Source organism: Triticum dicoccoides, chromosome 1B (genome assembly GCF_002162155.2).
Source record: "Triticum dicoccoides isolate Atlit2015 ecotype Zavitan chromosome 1B, WEW_v2.0, whole genome shotgun sequence".
Classification (NCBI taxonomy): Eukaryota; Viridiplantae; Streptophyta; class Magnoliopsida; order Poales; family Poaceae; genus Triticum; species Triticum dicoccoides.
Window position 1 is genome coordinate 35,668,115 of NC_041381.1, and position 16,981 is coordinate 35,685,095.

Here is a 16,981-nt window from a genome sequence, read left to right on the forward strand (position 1 = left end):
TTTGCGCTCGTCTCATCCCTGTATCCCTCGTTGTGCGCCCGCCCGGGAAAAGGGGTATTGTCCACTTTGCACTCGTCTCATCCCTGACTCCCTTGCTGTGCGCCCGCCCGGGAAAAGGAGTATTGTCCACTTTGCGCTCGTCTCATCCCTGTCTCCCTCGCTGTGCGCCCGCCCGGGAAAAGGAGTATTGTCCACTGACTGAGGACTATGTAGTGCTAGTGCTGTGCTGGTACCTAGCAGAAGGGGATGCTGCCCCTGTGGACTGTGGTGTGAGGCTCAACCTCAAGGGGAATCTGCTGACGAGCCATGGCAAAGCTGGCGAGGTGGTGGAGCCTTGGCTGTTTCAACGTGGATTATTCATCTCTTCTCGTATCTATAATCCAAATGCAACTATCTTGCTCCCTCCGGCCCGGTCCATAGAAACTGTAGCTTCAGCCTTCATCTGTGGATGGAACTAAACTGCAGCTTCAGCCTTCATCTACCAAAACGAAACACACTTTTTTGACAAAAAAATAAATTCAAGATGCAGCTGCTTTCACAAATTTCGGGCTATTGTCGGTATGGTTACATCTCAGCTCGGAGCCAGGATGGCAAAAAAGTCTAAAGTCTAAGTAGTTTCCTAAGCTCCCAGATAACAGCAGCTGCGCGCCATTTCCAGGTTCACCAAAATACCACCTGATGACGTGCTTGACAAAACAAGTCCAATATCACCCACAACCTACATTCTAGACGAATTTGATGCAAAGAGATGGGGCAACAAGAGCTCAGATCGATCCCACTAAAGACACAATAAGAGTGGTTACACATGAGAGGAACTACAGCAACGAAAGTTAGAAAGATTCAGTCAACTAGAGATAGTTTGCAGGGTCGGTAGTTCTTCCTACGACGTTTCACCTTCTCGGTCACAAGCTTTGCGTCGCCACCTTCTGAAGACAAGAGCCTTCAGACTGGTGGAAGTCGGACCTGCAGTAAGGTCACTGTTAACATTTTTCTGGCAAGGCCACTGTTAACTCCAAATGCTAGGAATTTGTTGCAACACTTGCTTTGATATGGATTGTTTGCATGATAAAGCACACAATTGTAATGACAAGAATGTCACTCATGTTGGAGGGCAAGGACAATTCGGTGATTCAGCATGTTGGAGAGCAAGGACAACCGTACCAAGAGGTTTTTTTTTTCCTAACCAAGGACAAGATATGGTAGTTCCTCTCAGGATGTTTCGCCTTCACTCTCACCAGCTTTGCATCGCCACCTTCAGAAGTCACAGTTGTAGGACTGGTGGAAATCAGGCCTGCAGCAGGTCAATATTAATATTTTTCTAGGAAGGCCAATGTTAACTTCAAACACAGGAATTTGTTGCAATGTTTGCTTGATATGGAATGTTTGCATGATAAAGACACAACTGTAATGACAAAAGGATGTAGAAGAAATTACTGGGGAATGTCGCTGATGTTGGAGAGCGAAGACAATTCGTTGATCCAGCATGTGGCAGAGCGAGGACAACCGTTTCAGCTGAGTCGATAGAGGCAACTGATTCTTCTGCTGGCCCGAGCGTGCGAGACCTCTTGTGGTCGGCTGTTGGCTCTTCCACAGGACTGGTACAACATCCACCCATCTGTATAAGCCTAGGACTTCTCCTAGGAGTGTCGGTATGATAGTTCTTACGATATTTTGCCTTCACACTCACTGATTTTGCGTCGCCACCTTCAGAAGTCTGAGCTTTCGGAGTGGTGGAAGTCGGGCCTACAGCAGGTCAACGTTAACATTTTTCAGGAAGGCCACTGCTAAACTTTTCAAATACTAGAAATTTGTTGCAGTGTTTGCTTGATATGGATCATTTGCATGATAAACACACAACTGTAATGACAAAGGGGTAGAGAAGAATTTACTGGGGAATGTCGTTGATGTTGGAGAGCGAAGACAACTCGCTGATCCAATATGTGGCATAGTGAGGACAGACGTTTCAGCTGAGTCGGTAGAGGCAGCTGATTCTTCTGCTGGCCCGAGCGTGCGAGACCTCTTGTAATCGGCTGCTGGCTCTTCCACAGGACTGGTACAACATTCACTCATCTGTATAAGCCTAGGACTTCTCCTAGGAGTGTCGGTATGGTAGTTCTTCTTACGATATTTCGCCTTCACACTCACTGACTTGGCGGTTGCTTCCAAAGCATGTCCGGACTCAGTAGTCTCTTGCCTTCCTTCACTAGTTGCAATAGACACAGCATGCACATCTTGACTTCCTTCACTAGCTGCAACAAGAGATGCTTCCTCCATAATCATGGACGATGCGGTAGCTTCCAAAGCATGTCCGGGCTCAGAAGCCTTTTGCCTTCCTTCACTAGCTGCAACAAACATAGCCTGCCTATCTTGACTTCCTTCACTGGCTGCAACAAACACGGCCTGCTCATCTTGACTTCCTTCACCAGCTGCAACAAACACGGCCTGCACCCCTTGGTTTCCTTCACCAGCTAGGACAAACACATCCTGCTTATCAAGCGACGCCGCCCGGTGCTGAGTTGCAATCTGATCCTCCTGAACAGTCTCGTCATGGCTGCTGCTCAAGTCAATAATATCATGATCACTCAGGTCTATGAAATCTATTACAGTCATTTTGTGGCCTGAAATAGTAAACATGTGTGAGCAATGATTAATCAAGAGTGGTGCAGGAACAAAAAGAGTTGAAGCTATATCCATCAAGCTGGATCAAACTGTGCACATAGATCACCAGATAAACCATGTCAAAAACAATAAGGAGAAAAGCTGTCCATCAAACTGGATCAAACTGTGCACATAAATCACCAGATAAACCATGTCAAAAACAGTAAGGAGAAAAGCTGAAAAGGTGTGTTGATGGTTATGTATTTGCTAACTGAGTATACCACAAAATTGTATTGGATATATTGATATGTTATTTTTTAGACAGAATATATTATTTTTCAGACAAAATAGAAACCTTGTATTGATATGTTATTTTTTTTCTGTATGCCACAAAATTGTATTGAATATGCAAGTCAAAACCAGACCATGATGGTTTATCAAATAAAAATGAAACCATACGCAGATGACACCGAGAAATTCCTTCCATTAGACACATTCCATAAACTTAAATTCTGTAAGTTGACTGTTGAATCGTGAACTTATCCCTCTTTAATAGTTGAGATACTAATACCATATCAATAATCTTGCCTTGATAGCCTCTACAAGTCATAAACTCTCTTTATTTAATACACAGGAAATCTCTTCATTTAATAGACATGGTAAAGTATAAAAAAGTGAAAGTACTATTGATGGCAAATTTACTAAAATTATTGTCACAACAGTCAGTCATAAACATCAGATATATTTAACAGTACCCTATATTTAGTGTGCGAGTTCAAAGACCTATGATTGCAAAACTCAGCATCTGTGTTGATTCATACATGTTGGTTGAGTTTATTTATTGATTCATTTACTGAATTTCACACCAGAGTCGCGAAATCTCAGGGTCCTGAATTTTCTTCAAGATTTGTTCAGAAATTCAACAAGCAAAGACGAGCCTATTTGACGGAGAAAGCTTGCTTGCAGTTTACAAGAGCACCAGGTTCATTCGTCACTAAATCCTTTACTTTTTTTGTGTGCCTTTAGCCAAGTAATTTGGCTGAAAGTTGTGCTTATCCTAAACATTCATATTTACATTTAACCACCACCACCAATGCAGGATCTCTATTTTACAGTTCAACGTAAGAATGACATTGTACATAGGAGCATAAGAATGGTACTGCAGTTAAAATTTAAAGAAAACATCGGTTTGCATAATTCATCCTAACCGTCAAATAATCATAAAATTTGAGCTCTGAAATAATCAAGCTTCAGTAAACTCTTAAGATGACACAGAAGTACAGAACAGACCCTTGATTTTTACTATTGAAGATATACATCATAGTTTGGCTGGATATTGCAAAAAGAAGGTAGCGTGGTCATGTAAAAATGAAGCTACAGTGTTAGACCAAGCAGTACCATAAATCCGAATGACATTGTTGAGTATAGAAGTACTGAAAAGAGACACTCCAATCGCATAGCTCAATATCTACTAGCTAAATGTGTTATTAAAGATCATTATACCTTACTGAAATGTGGCTGTGTTAACAATTCTGCAAGGTTTCCCTCGAAGAAAATATCTATAAAGACAGCAAACAGGTAGAAAGGGTACGAAAATAGCAAACCTTATACTAGAGGAATTGCCAGCAGTCACGGAGCCAATCTTCTTAAATGCAGGGCCATGTTTCCTCAGCTTCACCGGATCAAACTGTGCACATAAATCACTAGAGAAACCATGTCAAAACAGTAAGGAGAAAAGGTATGCTGATGGTTATGTATCTGCGTTGTGTTGATGTGTCGTTTTTTGTATACCACAAAATTCTGTTGAATATGCAATTCAAAACTAGACCATGATGGTCTATCAATAAAAAATGAGATTAAAGCATACGCAAATGACATTGAAGAAATTCCTTCCGTTCGACACATTCCATAAATTTAGTAATCTGCAAATCAACACTACTATAATTTGACTGCCATATTGTCAACTTACCCCTCTTTAAGAATTGAGATACCAATATCATGTCAACTGAAACAGCTAGTATTTCTGTAATTAACTGTTGTTTTTGCCTTGACAGCATCTCCAAGTTAGAGCGCCGGCCATGAACTCTCTTCTTTTAACACACGTGGTAAAATATGAAATGAAGAAAGCACTGCTGATGACAAATGTACTACTTCACATTCTTGTAATGCAGCCAGTCACAAACACCCCGTATATTTTAGTGTGTGAGTTCAAAGACCTATGATTGCAGAACACTAGCATCTGCCTTGATACATACTACATGTTGGCTGAGTTTCGCACAAGACTAGAGTCACAAAATGTCAGGGTTCTGAATTTTCTGCAAGATGTGTTTAGAAATTCAACAAGCAGAGACGAGCCTGGTTGGCGCCCACAACTTTGCCTGCAGTTTACAAGAGCAGCAGGTTCGTTGTCACTAAGGCTCCGCTTGGATTAGGTGTAAATTTATACAACCGGATTAAATCTACAGGTGTATAATACCGGCCGTGCTGTCATTTCCTCCCAGAATCAAAACGACGGCCGGAGGTCTGTATTGTTTACAGACGTATTTGGGTGCTTGTTTATAGACGTATTTGGGTGCAAACCGACAATCCAAGCGGGGCCTAAACCTTAAAAAATGGTGTGCCTTTAGCCAGGTGCTTTGGTTGAAAGGAGTGCTTCGGCTAAGCAAATCGCATTTACATTTAGCCCAGTAGTATATACAACCATCAATGTCAGGAGATCTCTGTTTTACTGTTCAACTTCAACGTACTACTACTACTAGTGTAATCTGAATGCGGCGGGATGAGTGAGCTCTGGAATGCCCAGAAGAAACAATCAATTCGCAAATCCCTTAGGGCATCTGAAAAGAACAAATCTGGAAGGGAAGGCATGGGGCAAACCTCCTTCCTCTGCTTCTCCTTGTCACTCCACCTCGCCCTGCAGGCTCGCCTCGGCCGCTCCGCTCGGCCCCCTTCCCAAGCCCCAAGAAAACTGCAAACCAAACTGCAATCAGTCGTCTGTGCCGCAGGGATCGAATGCTGCGGCGAACAAGAACCAGAGCAAAATCAACTCCAGCCCCAAGAAAGTGAGGGTTCCTCACCCGCAGGTCAAATCGACCGGATGCCTTGGCTCTGCGCCCCGATACGGTCCAGCGGAGGAGGAGGAGTGGGTCTGCTTGATTATTTGGAAGGGAGGGAGGCGAGCTGGATCGGTTCAGTCAGGAAGGTGGGCTCGGTGCTCTGCTCCATCTCCATGGGGAAGAGGAAGAGGACGGCGCCATGAATGAGACTGACACGCGGGTTTTGTGGGAGAGGAGCGTCGATGAATGATGGCGTGGGGGTTTCTGTACCGTGGGACCCGCCAAGAAGAGCGTTGAACAACCGCCAGCCAAAATTGACCGGCGCCTTATCTTCTTCTTCTTCTTCTTCTTTTTCTTTTTGATGAAGTGAGAAGTGAAAATAAAAGTGCACCTTTGAAGATTCGAAGATTGATCAACAGTAAGGGCCATTTTCCCCTAAAAAATATCAGTAAGGGCCATTTGGATCAAAGAATTTTTCGACATTTATTACAATGTATATATTTTTTTGTTTGTGTAGGATTCCATATTAATACAGCCACACCACCAAGCGATACAATACACAATGTTATTGAGGTAATCCTCAAGAGCTGACCAAAGCAAATAAACACAAAGCAATCCGAGAACGCAAAAGACACACAACTAAACCTCTCTAGCCCGTCATCGAGAAGAAGCATAGAAGATACACCGTCACGCCTGAGGAATCACCACACTCGTCGACGATGCCCTCAGGAGGATCACCAACCCCCATATCTGGTCGTTGGCGCGGGTCATTGGGGCCAACCAGTACCATCGCTGGGGCAGCCCTGGAAGATGGGTCGTCGGAGTAGCGGGCCCTCCATGGGCCAGATCCAATGCAGCCCTCAAAGCCCACCACACAATCTAACACTAGATCTACCGCCAACAGGGCCGGAGACCCCCACGCAACACTCGGCGGCTGACTGTCATGACCTGGCCCGAGCACACCCCCACCCCGCACCGGCGAAGAGGTCGGTTCACGTCGCCCGAAGGAGCCGGCACGTCGGAGCACCAGAGCATCACACTCTAGCACACTGGGGGTCGAGGCCGTGATGCTACCACATGGGCAGATACAGTCCACCTCTGAATGCCGCCATCGCCACCAAGCCCAGTCCCGCCGTCACACGCCAGCCCACATGCATGTCATGGCAGCATCATCCACTTCCAAGTGTCGCATGCGCCAGATCCACCCCCACTACTTGGAGCATGGACGACACTAGCTCCGACTCCAGCACCTCCAACCACCTCCTCCATCCAGACGAGATGCTATGGCCTACCAAGGTCGTCGCCCGATCCCACTGATAGCCTGCAAGTGCACATGATTTTGTTGTAGCCTTTTCGAAGTAAAATTTTCAATCTCACAGGGAGCACATGAAATGACAAGTGTTCCTTGTAATGAATGATTACGAAGTTCCTTCAACAATTTTTGGCATAAGATTGATAGTTCCTAGGTTTGAATTCTTATTTTTGCAGTTGCACGGAATTTTGTTATTATGTTGCAAGTGGAAACCAGTTGTGAAGGATATACACTACGAAAGTGGTGAAGAAATCTAGGATCGACGTCATTAGACTAACCGCTTTAATACAATGTAGAAATTGTAGGCTGGCTAGAATAATTTTGTTCTCGTTATGTTTTAGTGATCCGACTCTCGTATGGGGTACACATGGAGAACAATGCAAAAGAAAGTGACTTAGAGTATAAGACAAGTTACACGTGGTTTAAACTTATTCTATTGTGGTCCTGATATAAGCGAAGCTATATGTATGACATATATAGTATATATTTGAGTATAAGACAACTTATATGTGATTTAAACATAATACTTCTAACACGACCCTGATATGAAGGATGGTATTTTGGTACATAGACATGGTCTCTAATCTATAATACTAGTGGTCGGGTCTCTTGAGAGGAAGTTGTGCCCGTATTTCTTCCTCTTAAAGGAAAAAATTACAAAAATCTCAGCTTCATCTCAAAATTTTAAAAAACTTTCTTGGCAACCCGTGGACATCACATCCATCTCAAAAAGAAAAAGGGAAAGCCTAAAAAAAATCTCAGAAAAAAGGGAAAAAAGTCTCACTTTCATCTTCTAAAAATAATCTCCAAAAAAATTTCTCAAAAGAAAAAAAGTCTCACTTTCATCATTCAAAAGTAATATACAAAAAAAATTCAAAAAGTTTCTCGCCACGGCCAACCAGCATGCGCCACGTGGCCATGCTAGTTGGTCGCCTTTCTCCCGCACGTTAATGTATTTAATATCCTCGACAACTGGTTTCCACTTGCAACATACTAACGAAACATTGATTTTTCGTGCATTATAGAGTAAAAAAAAGGAATAAATCCTGCATTGTCAGCTTCTCTAATGCTGACCTAGCAAATAAAATATATTTTATTTTTCAAATATCTCTACTGTCCACTTGGAATTAAGTAGAACAAATTCTTCTTAAGAAAGTTCTCCACCCTCACAAACTCTTATGGCCTATTATCTTTGTGTGTTTTGTTAAATGCATGTGGAAAAAGTCTATTTTAAACCATGAACTTGTAGAGCTTAGCTAAATCAAATCCGCAACTCCGAATCCCGGTAGTTGGCACCCTGAACATATCAATCCCGGTGTAAATCAAACACTGGAGTTGTTTGGTGCACCGGGAAAGCGACGATCTTGGGATTACATCTCTCATGTCGCTCCTTTGATGGGTCGGCCAGCCTGCAAAACAGTCATGATTTTTTATGAATTTGAAAAATGTGCATGATATTGAAAAATGTTTGCAAATCAGAAAAAATGTTCAGAAATTAAAAATATTCTTAAATATGAAAAAAATTTAGAAGTTTGAAAAAATGTCCGTGAACTCAAAAAATGTTCGCAAATGTGGAAACAAATTTGGAAATAAAATAGATTCTCAAATTTGAAAAATCTCCAGGAGTTTGGAAAAATGTTCTTGAACTCAAAAAATGTTCACAAATTTGAAAAGGTTTCTTGCATTTGAAAAAATTTCTTGAAACCCAAAAATGTTTTGAATATTAAAATCCATTCATGAATTTAAAAAAACATTACGAGCTCAAAAAATGAAAAAACAATTGTTCACGAACTTGAAAAATGTTCCCAAATTTATAATGTGTCCATGAATTTCGAAAAAAATCATGAGTTTGAAAATCTTTTGCAAAGTTTTGATAATGTTCCCAAATTTATATTTTTGTGAATTTGAATTAGTTTTCATAATTTTTTAAGAGAATTGACCCTCTATTGTGAAATGCTCATTGTATATTAAGAAATACATCAAAGTAGATACATAATGTTTAAGAAAGAAATTTGATATTAAAATAGAGAAAAGGAAAAATGAAAAAGAAAGAAAAATAAATATATAAATAAGAAATGCCTAAGGAAGATGTAAATGAAAAAGAAGCAAAAAGATTATGAACTCATAATAGAAATTACGGAAATGGAAAATCAAAAGAGAAAAAAAAGAATTATGAAAACTAGCTTAATTTCGCTATGCAAGTGGGCACGAATATGAAAAAAATCAGTTACTGGGCGGCTCGCACAAGAATAGAGGTGGAAGATTTATAACAGGTGGGGGGGTCAAGTTAGTCAGCGAAAGTAGCAAATTATCTCATTTTGAGATATTTTTCTTTTACGCGAGAAACAGCTCCAGGGTTCGATTTAGATCGGGATTGATAAGTTCAGGGTACCAACGATCGGGACTCTGAGTTGGGGGTTCGATTTAGCTAGACTCTACAAGTAAAATGTTTAAAATGGACTTTTTCAAATCCACTAGTAAATGTGCACGTGCAACGCACGTACGTAATCAATAATAAAAATATCTATTTCAAATTTGAACATCTGTAAATTTTAATGTTCACAGACCACAAGATGTCATGTATGATTACGGGATTTTAGTATATTCATTTATTTACAAATAGTTTTACAAGATTTCCAAAATCATCAAATGATCATGACTGAAAATTTCTTTGTAAAATCCTTGTGACCAGACCTGATGATAAAAAAAAAAAAGCAGACCTTCCCTAAAAAAATCAGACCCACGTAGATGAATTGGACACGCCTGTTAAAAAAATTGAACAAAGCTGCTCGCCCTCGCGGGATACGCCCAATTCTCCACGCTGTTCCCCATTCTCCTGGTCGCCAGCTCCCCCTTTCCACCTCGTAGGCAGCCCCTCCCCTTCGTCCCCACAGCCGGCGCGAGGTCCGCACGCCCCTTCTCGTTGATCCGGTCCCCGAAGTCCCCGAGGAGGCACTCAAGCTCGGCATGCTCGCGAGCGACCCAGCGCAAGGGGCCGTCTGAGGCGGACGCGGTGGCCCGGGATTCGTCTCATCCACATCGGCGGCCGCGGCCATCCCGCGCTGGCGTTGCCCGAACACGGAGCAGGCCCCGACGCCTCACCAGCTGGAGCGGTTCGGGTGCTTCGATTTCGGCAAGCTGCCCGTGCCTGCCCCCAGATGCGTGGCGGCCGCGGAGGAGGAGGGGTCGAAGAAGCAAGCGCTGGTAGGGGAGGAGACGGAGAGGAGGCGGAATGGGGTTCTGGTGGTGCGGATCACCGCAGGCGTCGCGCGCATCGTCGCCTTTGCCCACTGCGAGAACTCCCGCTCCGCGCGCCAATGGCAGCAGGTAAGCCCACGCGTAATTACAAAATTTCAGAATTTGGTTCTACTAACTATAATATTTCTTCCTGTGAGTTATAGTATCTGGTTGTAGTAACTAAATTTCTTCCTATGAGTTGTACTGACCGGCAGCCGGTAACTTTAGTTGGTTACAGAGGGAGTAGAAAATTGTGGATATAGCTTAACTCAACTGATAGTGTAATATCTCCTCCTGTGAGTAGCAGCAATGCTATCTTTTGTTATGAATATAGACCAGATTTAAGATCTGATGCTTACATACATTACTATTAAGCATATGTAATGAACTCTTTTCTCCATGTTGTTCCTATTTTACCCTTTTCGTGGCTGAGATACAGTGGTACATACAAAGGTCTGAACTGAAATGGACAGTTGTAGTTCTCATTGCAGAGTGGTACTCCCTCTGTAAATAAATATAAGAACACTCTTATATTTCTTAACGGGGGAAGTATTTGTTTGCTTTACATTGTCAAAAAAAGAACTGTTTGCTTTAAAAGGTTTTAGGTTTCCTTTCAGGTGTTGTTGTCAAAATTATAGCTTAATTTGTTGATGGATCTTTTGTATTGAAGTATGATAGGGATCTGTGGTATTTCTCCTCTGCAGGGACCGAGGGATATGTGAAATTGACAAGGAAAAAAAAACTTCAGATGTGAACACATCTGATAGGTATTATTTTTATTCCACTATTACTAATGTGTCGCCTGATAGCTAGATCTCTTCCATACACGGATTTCTGTTATTTCTGTTATTTCTGTTAGATAATAACGAGAAATAAACGAGACAAAGAGACACGGATTTTTACGTGGAAACTCTTACGGGAGAAAACCACGGACGCACGAAGGCGCAATCACTATGATGGAGGAGTATTATAAGCACGAGACGACAGACCGTCTGAGGTGCGACTACATGGGGTATATAAGAGGGCAATACATGAGAGTCCTTGGAGGACAAGTAAACGAGTTGTACTCGTACGCGTCGACGTCAATGCAAAGGCCCACACCATTTGTACTACGTCTAGTTCAACACGGTACTAGAATTTAGATCATAATTTAACAATCTCCACCTTGATCCAAATTCCCTCCAGTAGTCGAAGAAAGTGAATAACTCCATCCAAATGAGCATAAACACCTTGTGCGTCAAAGTCCATCGGACTAGTGAGAAATACCAATTAAGCCTGAGCAAAGCTCAAACTTATTGGTAGGAACTGGCTTTGTCATCATATCAGCAGGATTATCATGAGTACTTATCTTGCATACCTTCAAATCACCTTCAGCAATAACATCTCGAATATAGTGAAATCTAACATCAATGTGCTTTGTCCTCTCATGATACATTGGATTCTTTGTAAGATATATGACACTTTGACTGTCAGAAAATATGGTATGGCAAGATGAATCTCCACAAAGCTCAGTGTACAAACCTCTCAACCAGATAACTTCTTTGCATGCCTCAGAAATAGCCATATACTCGGCATCAATAGTGGAACAAGCCACAATAGACTGCAAAGTTGCTCTCCAACTCACAACACAACCACCAATGGTGAAAACATAACCTGTGAGCGATCTTCTCTTATCCAAATCACCAGCAAAATCAAAATCAACAAAACCAACAAGTCCATCTCCAGTTTTCCCAAATTGTAAATAAGCATTAGAAGTACCACACAGGTATCTGAAAATCCACTGAACTGCTTTCCAATGCTCTTTTCCAGGATTAGCCATGTATCTACTGACAACACTCAATGCATATGATAAGTCAGGACGAGAACAAACCATGGCATACATAAGTGAACCAACTGCACTCGAATAGGGAACTCTAGACATGTACTCAATATCTGCATCTGACTTAGGACATAAAGCTGATGATAATTTGAAGTGTGCAGCTAACGGTGTACTCACCAGCTTGGCATTATGCATATTAAAATGACGAACAACTTTATCAATATATCCCTTCTGACTGAGATACACTTTTCCAGATGGTCTATCTCTGGATATTTCCATGCCAAGTATTTTCTTTGCTGCACCCAAATCCTTCATCTCAAATTCATTGCTCAATTGCTTCTTTAGTTCATTAATCTCTGACATACTCTTTGCAGCAATAAGCATATCATCAACATAAAGGAGCAAATAAATAGTTGAAACATTGACAGTTTTCAAATAAACACAACTATCATAATTAGACCTTTTGAAACCTTGAGAGAGCATAAATGTGTCAAATCTCTTGTACCACTGTCTAGGGGATTGCTTCAATCCATAATGAGATTTCTTTAACTTGCAGACAAGCTTTTCTTTTCCAGAAATAACAAAACCTTCAGGTTGTTCCATATAAATATCCTCTTCTAATTCTCCATGTAAGAATGCAGTTTTAACATCCAATTGTTCAAGCTCAAGATCATGCATGGCAACAATACTAAGTAAAGTGCGAATAGAGCTATGCTTCACAACAGGAGAAAAAGACTTTGTTATAGTCAATACCTGGAATCTGGCTATAACCTTTAGCAACTAACCTTGCTTTATATCTTGTCTCATCATTAGGAGAAACACATTCTTTCCTCTTGAAAACCCACTTGCAACGAATAGGTTTATTCTCTCTAGGTAATCTTACTAAATCCCAAGTGCCATTCTTTTCAAGTGATTCCATCTCATCATGCATAGCGGTCATCCACTTATTACTATCACCAGAAATAATAGCCTCGGAATATGAAGAAGGCTCAGAATTACCTTCAATTTCCTCTGCAACAGATAAAGCAAAAGAAACAATATTGCACTCTTCAATTAACCTGACAGGTTTATTAATACCCCGTCTAACTCTGTCACGTGCAAGATTCCAACTGGGTGGAACAATAGGCTGATTTGGAGTGGGAGTGACATGTTCATCATCAACGATGGGTTCATCATGTGCATCAACAATTTCATTACCAGATGTATCACCTGAATCAATAACATGCTCCACCTGAGCAGTAGACTCCTGAACAATAGGCTGCTGTTCACTCTCAACGGGAACATTACTAGATGAAACATCATGTAACATAGCAGATTCATTAAAGATAACATTTCTGCTAATAACCACCTTCTGGGTTTCAGGATTCCACAATTTAAAACCTTTAACACCAGACTTATAACCAAGAAAGATGCACTTAACAGCCCTAGGCTCCAACTTACCATTATCAACATAAGCATAAGCAGTGCAACCAAAAACTCTCAACTGTGAATAATCAGCAGGTGAACCAGACCATACCTCAATTGGAGTTTTCTTATTAAGAGCAATAGATGGTGAACGGTTAATGAGATAACAAGCAGTGGAAGCGGCCTCAACCCAAAAACGCCTATGCAAACCTGCATTGGACAACATGCAACGGGCTCTGGAAATAATGGTCCTGTTCATACGCTCAGCAACACCGTTTTGTTGAGGAGTATAAGGAACGGTGTAGTGTCTGACAATGCCTTCAGACTTGCAATAATTTTTAAATTGCTTAGAACAGAATTCCATACCATTATCAGTGCGAAGTATCTTTACCTTCCTTTCAGTTTGTCTCTCAATCATAATCTTCCACTCCTTAAATGCTGAGAATGCTTCATATTTATGCTTCAAGAAATAAGGCCAAACTTTTCTCGAATAATCATCAATAATAGTCAGCATGTAACTTGCACCACCTAGTGACTTCTTGCGAGATGGTCCCCATAAATCAGAATGCACATAATCAAGAATACCTTCAGTTGTATGGGTCGAAGTATTGAACTTCACCCTCTTATGCTTGCCGAAGATGCAATGCTCACAAAATTTCAATTTACCAGGTTCATATCCATCAAGAAAACCTCTCTTGTTTAACTCTGTTAAACCAAGTTCACTCATATGTCCAAGACGCATATGCCAAAGGTTAGCAGCATCACAATCAGAATTCTTTGAAACAACTGGAGTAGCGTTATCTGAAACGGTAGAACCTCGAAGGTAATAAAGACCATTGGTCGAACTTAAATCACCTTTCATCACAATAAGGGAACCTTTGGTGACTTTCAAAACACTATCTCCACCTGAATACTTGTACCCCTTTGCATCAAGGGCACTCATAGAAATAAGATTTCTCTTCATCTTCGGAATATACCGAACATCTGTCAAAGTTCTGATTATGCCATCGAACATCTTGATTCGAATAGAACCTATGCCTTCAATCTTGCATGGTGAATTATCAAAACCCAAAACGGAACCAGCAGAAGTAGTGGAATCAAAAGTATTAAACCAATCTCTATGTGGACACATATGAAAAGTGCATGCAGTTTCAAGTACCCACTCATCATTGGTCTCAGCACATCCAGCAATAACGACAAGAGCATCATCGGAACTATCATCACGAGCAACATTAGCAGAATTGTCACCTTGTTTGTTACCTTTCCTCTTTTCGTTGTTCTGCAACTTGAAACACTCAGAGATGTCATGCCCGTCTCTCCTGCAATATCTGCAATACTTCTTGTCTCTGGATTGCGACCGGCCCCTGTAGTCGTTCTTACTTTTGCCTCTGTTTCCATTATTGGGGTTCTTCTCCTTTGTCCTGCCACGAACAGATAATCCCTCGGCTTGGGATGAACTCGAACCATCATGAGGCACCATTAATTTCATCTTCTCCTTAGAGTTCAAAGCTTCATAAACTTCATTAAGTGTGAGAGTATCACGACTGTATAATATGGTGTCTCTAAAATTGGTATAAGAACTTGACAGTGAACAAAGTAACATTAAAGCAGTATCTTCCTCTTCATACTTAACCTCCATTGCAGCTAGATCAGATATGATCTCTTTAAATTCTGAAATATGATTCAAAACATTACCTCCCTCGGGTAATCTGTGCAGGAATAATTTTTGCTTCAGATGCATCTTGCTGGTGAGATCTTTAGTCATGCAAATCCCTTCCAGCTTTAACCATAGAGCGGCGGCAGTTTTCTCGCTCAAAACTTCCTGCAAAATATTATTATGCAAATGGAATTGAATTTGTGACAAAGCCTTACAATCAATTCTTTTCTCCTCATCAGTCCAGTCCTGAATTCTATTCTTCCCAAAACTATCCAGTGCTTCATCATAGTCAGACTGTGCCAACAACGCCCGCATCTTGACTTGCCATAGGGTAAACCTTGTGTCACGGTCCAGCAGCGGAAGATCATACTTCATGGATGCTATAAACCGATAAAACTGTGTACATAAAGTAGTACAAGCCACAAAAAAATCCTGACAAAATTTAATATGCGGAGCAGACGAAAAATAGGATAAATAGCACCTGGTAGTAGCAGACCAACGGAGAACAGAAAAACTGAACTAGTAGTACTAGCCTCACGTAGAGTAGTACTAGTAGCAGATTGGATCAGATGAAAAACTAGAGCTCACGTACTATAAGTAGTACTAGTTGCAGTGGCCGATCGATTGAAAACCTCGTGGGTAGTAGCAGCAGCAACGTGATCCACTTCACGCCAAGAAAAAAACTCTAGCGGCTGGCCTCCTCGGGATTTGATGCCAGCGAAACAGCCCACGGCTCGGCGGATGGTACGTGGACTAGAAAAAATCGATCTGGCCGCTGCGGCAGGTACGGATGATGATAAGTCTGCTGCACGAACGAGCGTCACCCAAACTTGCTGTCGGTCTCGACTTCGTAATCGCTGCAGCAGCGGAAATCGATCCGGCCTCGGATCGCCTGGTCACGCGTGGGCGGCGGCGCGCAACCTTAATTCTCTCGTCTCAAATCTCGCATCTGAAACTTGGCTCTGTATACTCCCTCCGTCCGGGTGTATAAGTCATCTTACGAAAACCAGATTTTCCCAAAACGTTTAGGCGTGTAACATTAAATTCTCCTCGTTACCCTCCCAGCCTCATTAACGAGCGTTCTGTTTGTTCCTCGATTCCCTCCGCTGCCTCGTTCTCCCCACGTGGAAACCCCTCTCCTCCCGTTTTACCTCTTCTCTAGTGTGAAACGAAATCTGCATGCCGTGCATGCTGTTCTTCCCATCCTTTATAAGCCATGGCAGAAGGAAACACGGGGTAGGAGAGAAAAAGCAGGCTGTTCGCCATGGAAGGAGAAGGTTTCCAGATTGGATCCATGGAGATGAGGGAGGATGCGGGCGCCATGGAGAAGACTTGCAGCAAGGTGAAGGGCGCCATGGAGGAGAAGATGGGCGCCATGGAGAAGAAGATGGGCGCCATGAAGGATCAGATCGTGAAGGCAAGGAAGAGAGGCATGGACGAGGAGGAGGGCGCCATGCATTTCACAGCTTCGCGCGGTTGATCTAAAACCAAAAATTTGGAGCTAAAGGAGGCGCGGGGAGGAAGGAGGATACGCGGGAGGAAGATTTGGACTGAAAATTTTCGGCCAGAGGAGGCGCGCCGAGGAAGAAGATGCGCGGGGAGGAAGAGGAGGCGCTCGCACGAGAACGGCAAATGCATGCATCGCGGCTGGGCGTTGGTTAGGCAGGATATTGAAGACAGTTTTGCATGCTGGGCGTTGATCGCGGCTGGAGTATCACGTACGTGGGCCTGCATGGAGAGCTGAAAAGACATCCTATTAAATGCTGATTTTGCTTCCTTTTGTGCAGCGCTCTGATTGGAAATTAAGCTGGTCGCGGTGCTCCTCCTCAGCCAATCTACAGCCACCTAGGTCATGGTGCTACTCCTAAGATGACTTATACACCCGGACGGAGGGAGTA

General features: G+C 42.3%; 1 protein-coding gene across 2 annotated transcripts; it reads right to left on the reverse strand.

Annotated features, from left to right (window-relative positions):
- Positions 1 to 513: 513 nt before the first annotated feature.
- On the reverse strand, positions 514 to 5,892 carry LOC119317756 (hyphal wall protein 2-like). 2 transcript variants are annotated; one of them, XM_037592264.1, is made up of 7 exons: positions 5,676 to 5,892; positions 5,476 to 5,566; positions 4,203 to 4,285; positions 1,890 to 2,618; positions 1,435 to 1,743; positions 1,162 to 1,291; positions 514 to 963 (listed from the first exon to the last, which is right to left on the reverse strand). In XM_037592264.1, the coding sequence occupies exons 4-7, from the start codon at positions 2,608 to 2,610 to the stop codon at positions 903 to 905; spliced, it is 1,221 nt and encodes a 406-aa protein (XP_037448161.1). In that variant the 5' UTR covers positions 2,611 to 2,618; positions 4,203 to 4,285; positions 5,476 to 5,566; positions 5,676 to 5,892; the 3' UTR covers positions 514 to 902. The 2 variants fall into 2 exon arrangements, with proteins under 2 accessions (XP_037448161.1, XP_037448153.1); XM_037592256.1 differs by having other exon boundaries at positions 4,203 to 4,301.
- Positions 5,893 to 16,981: the final 11,089 nt, after the last annotated feature.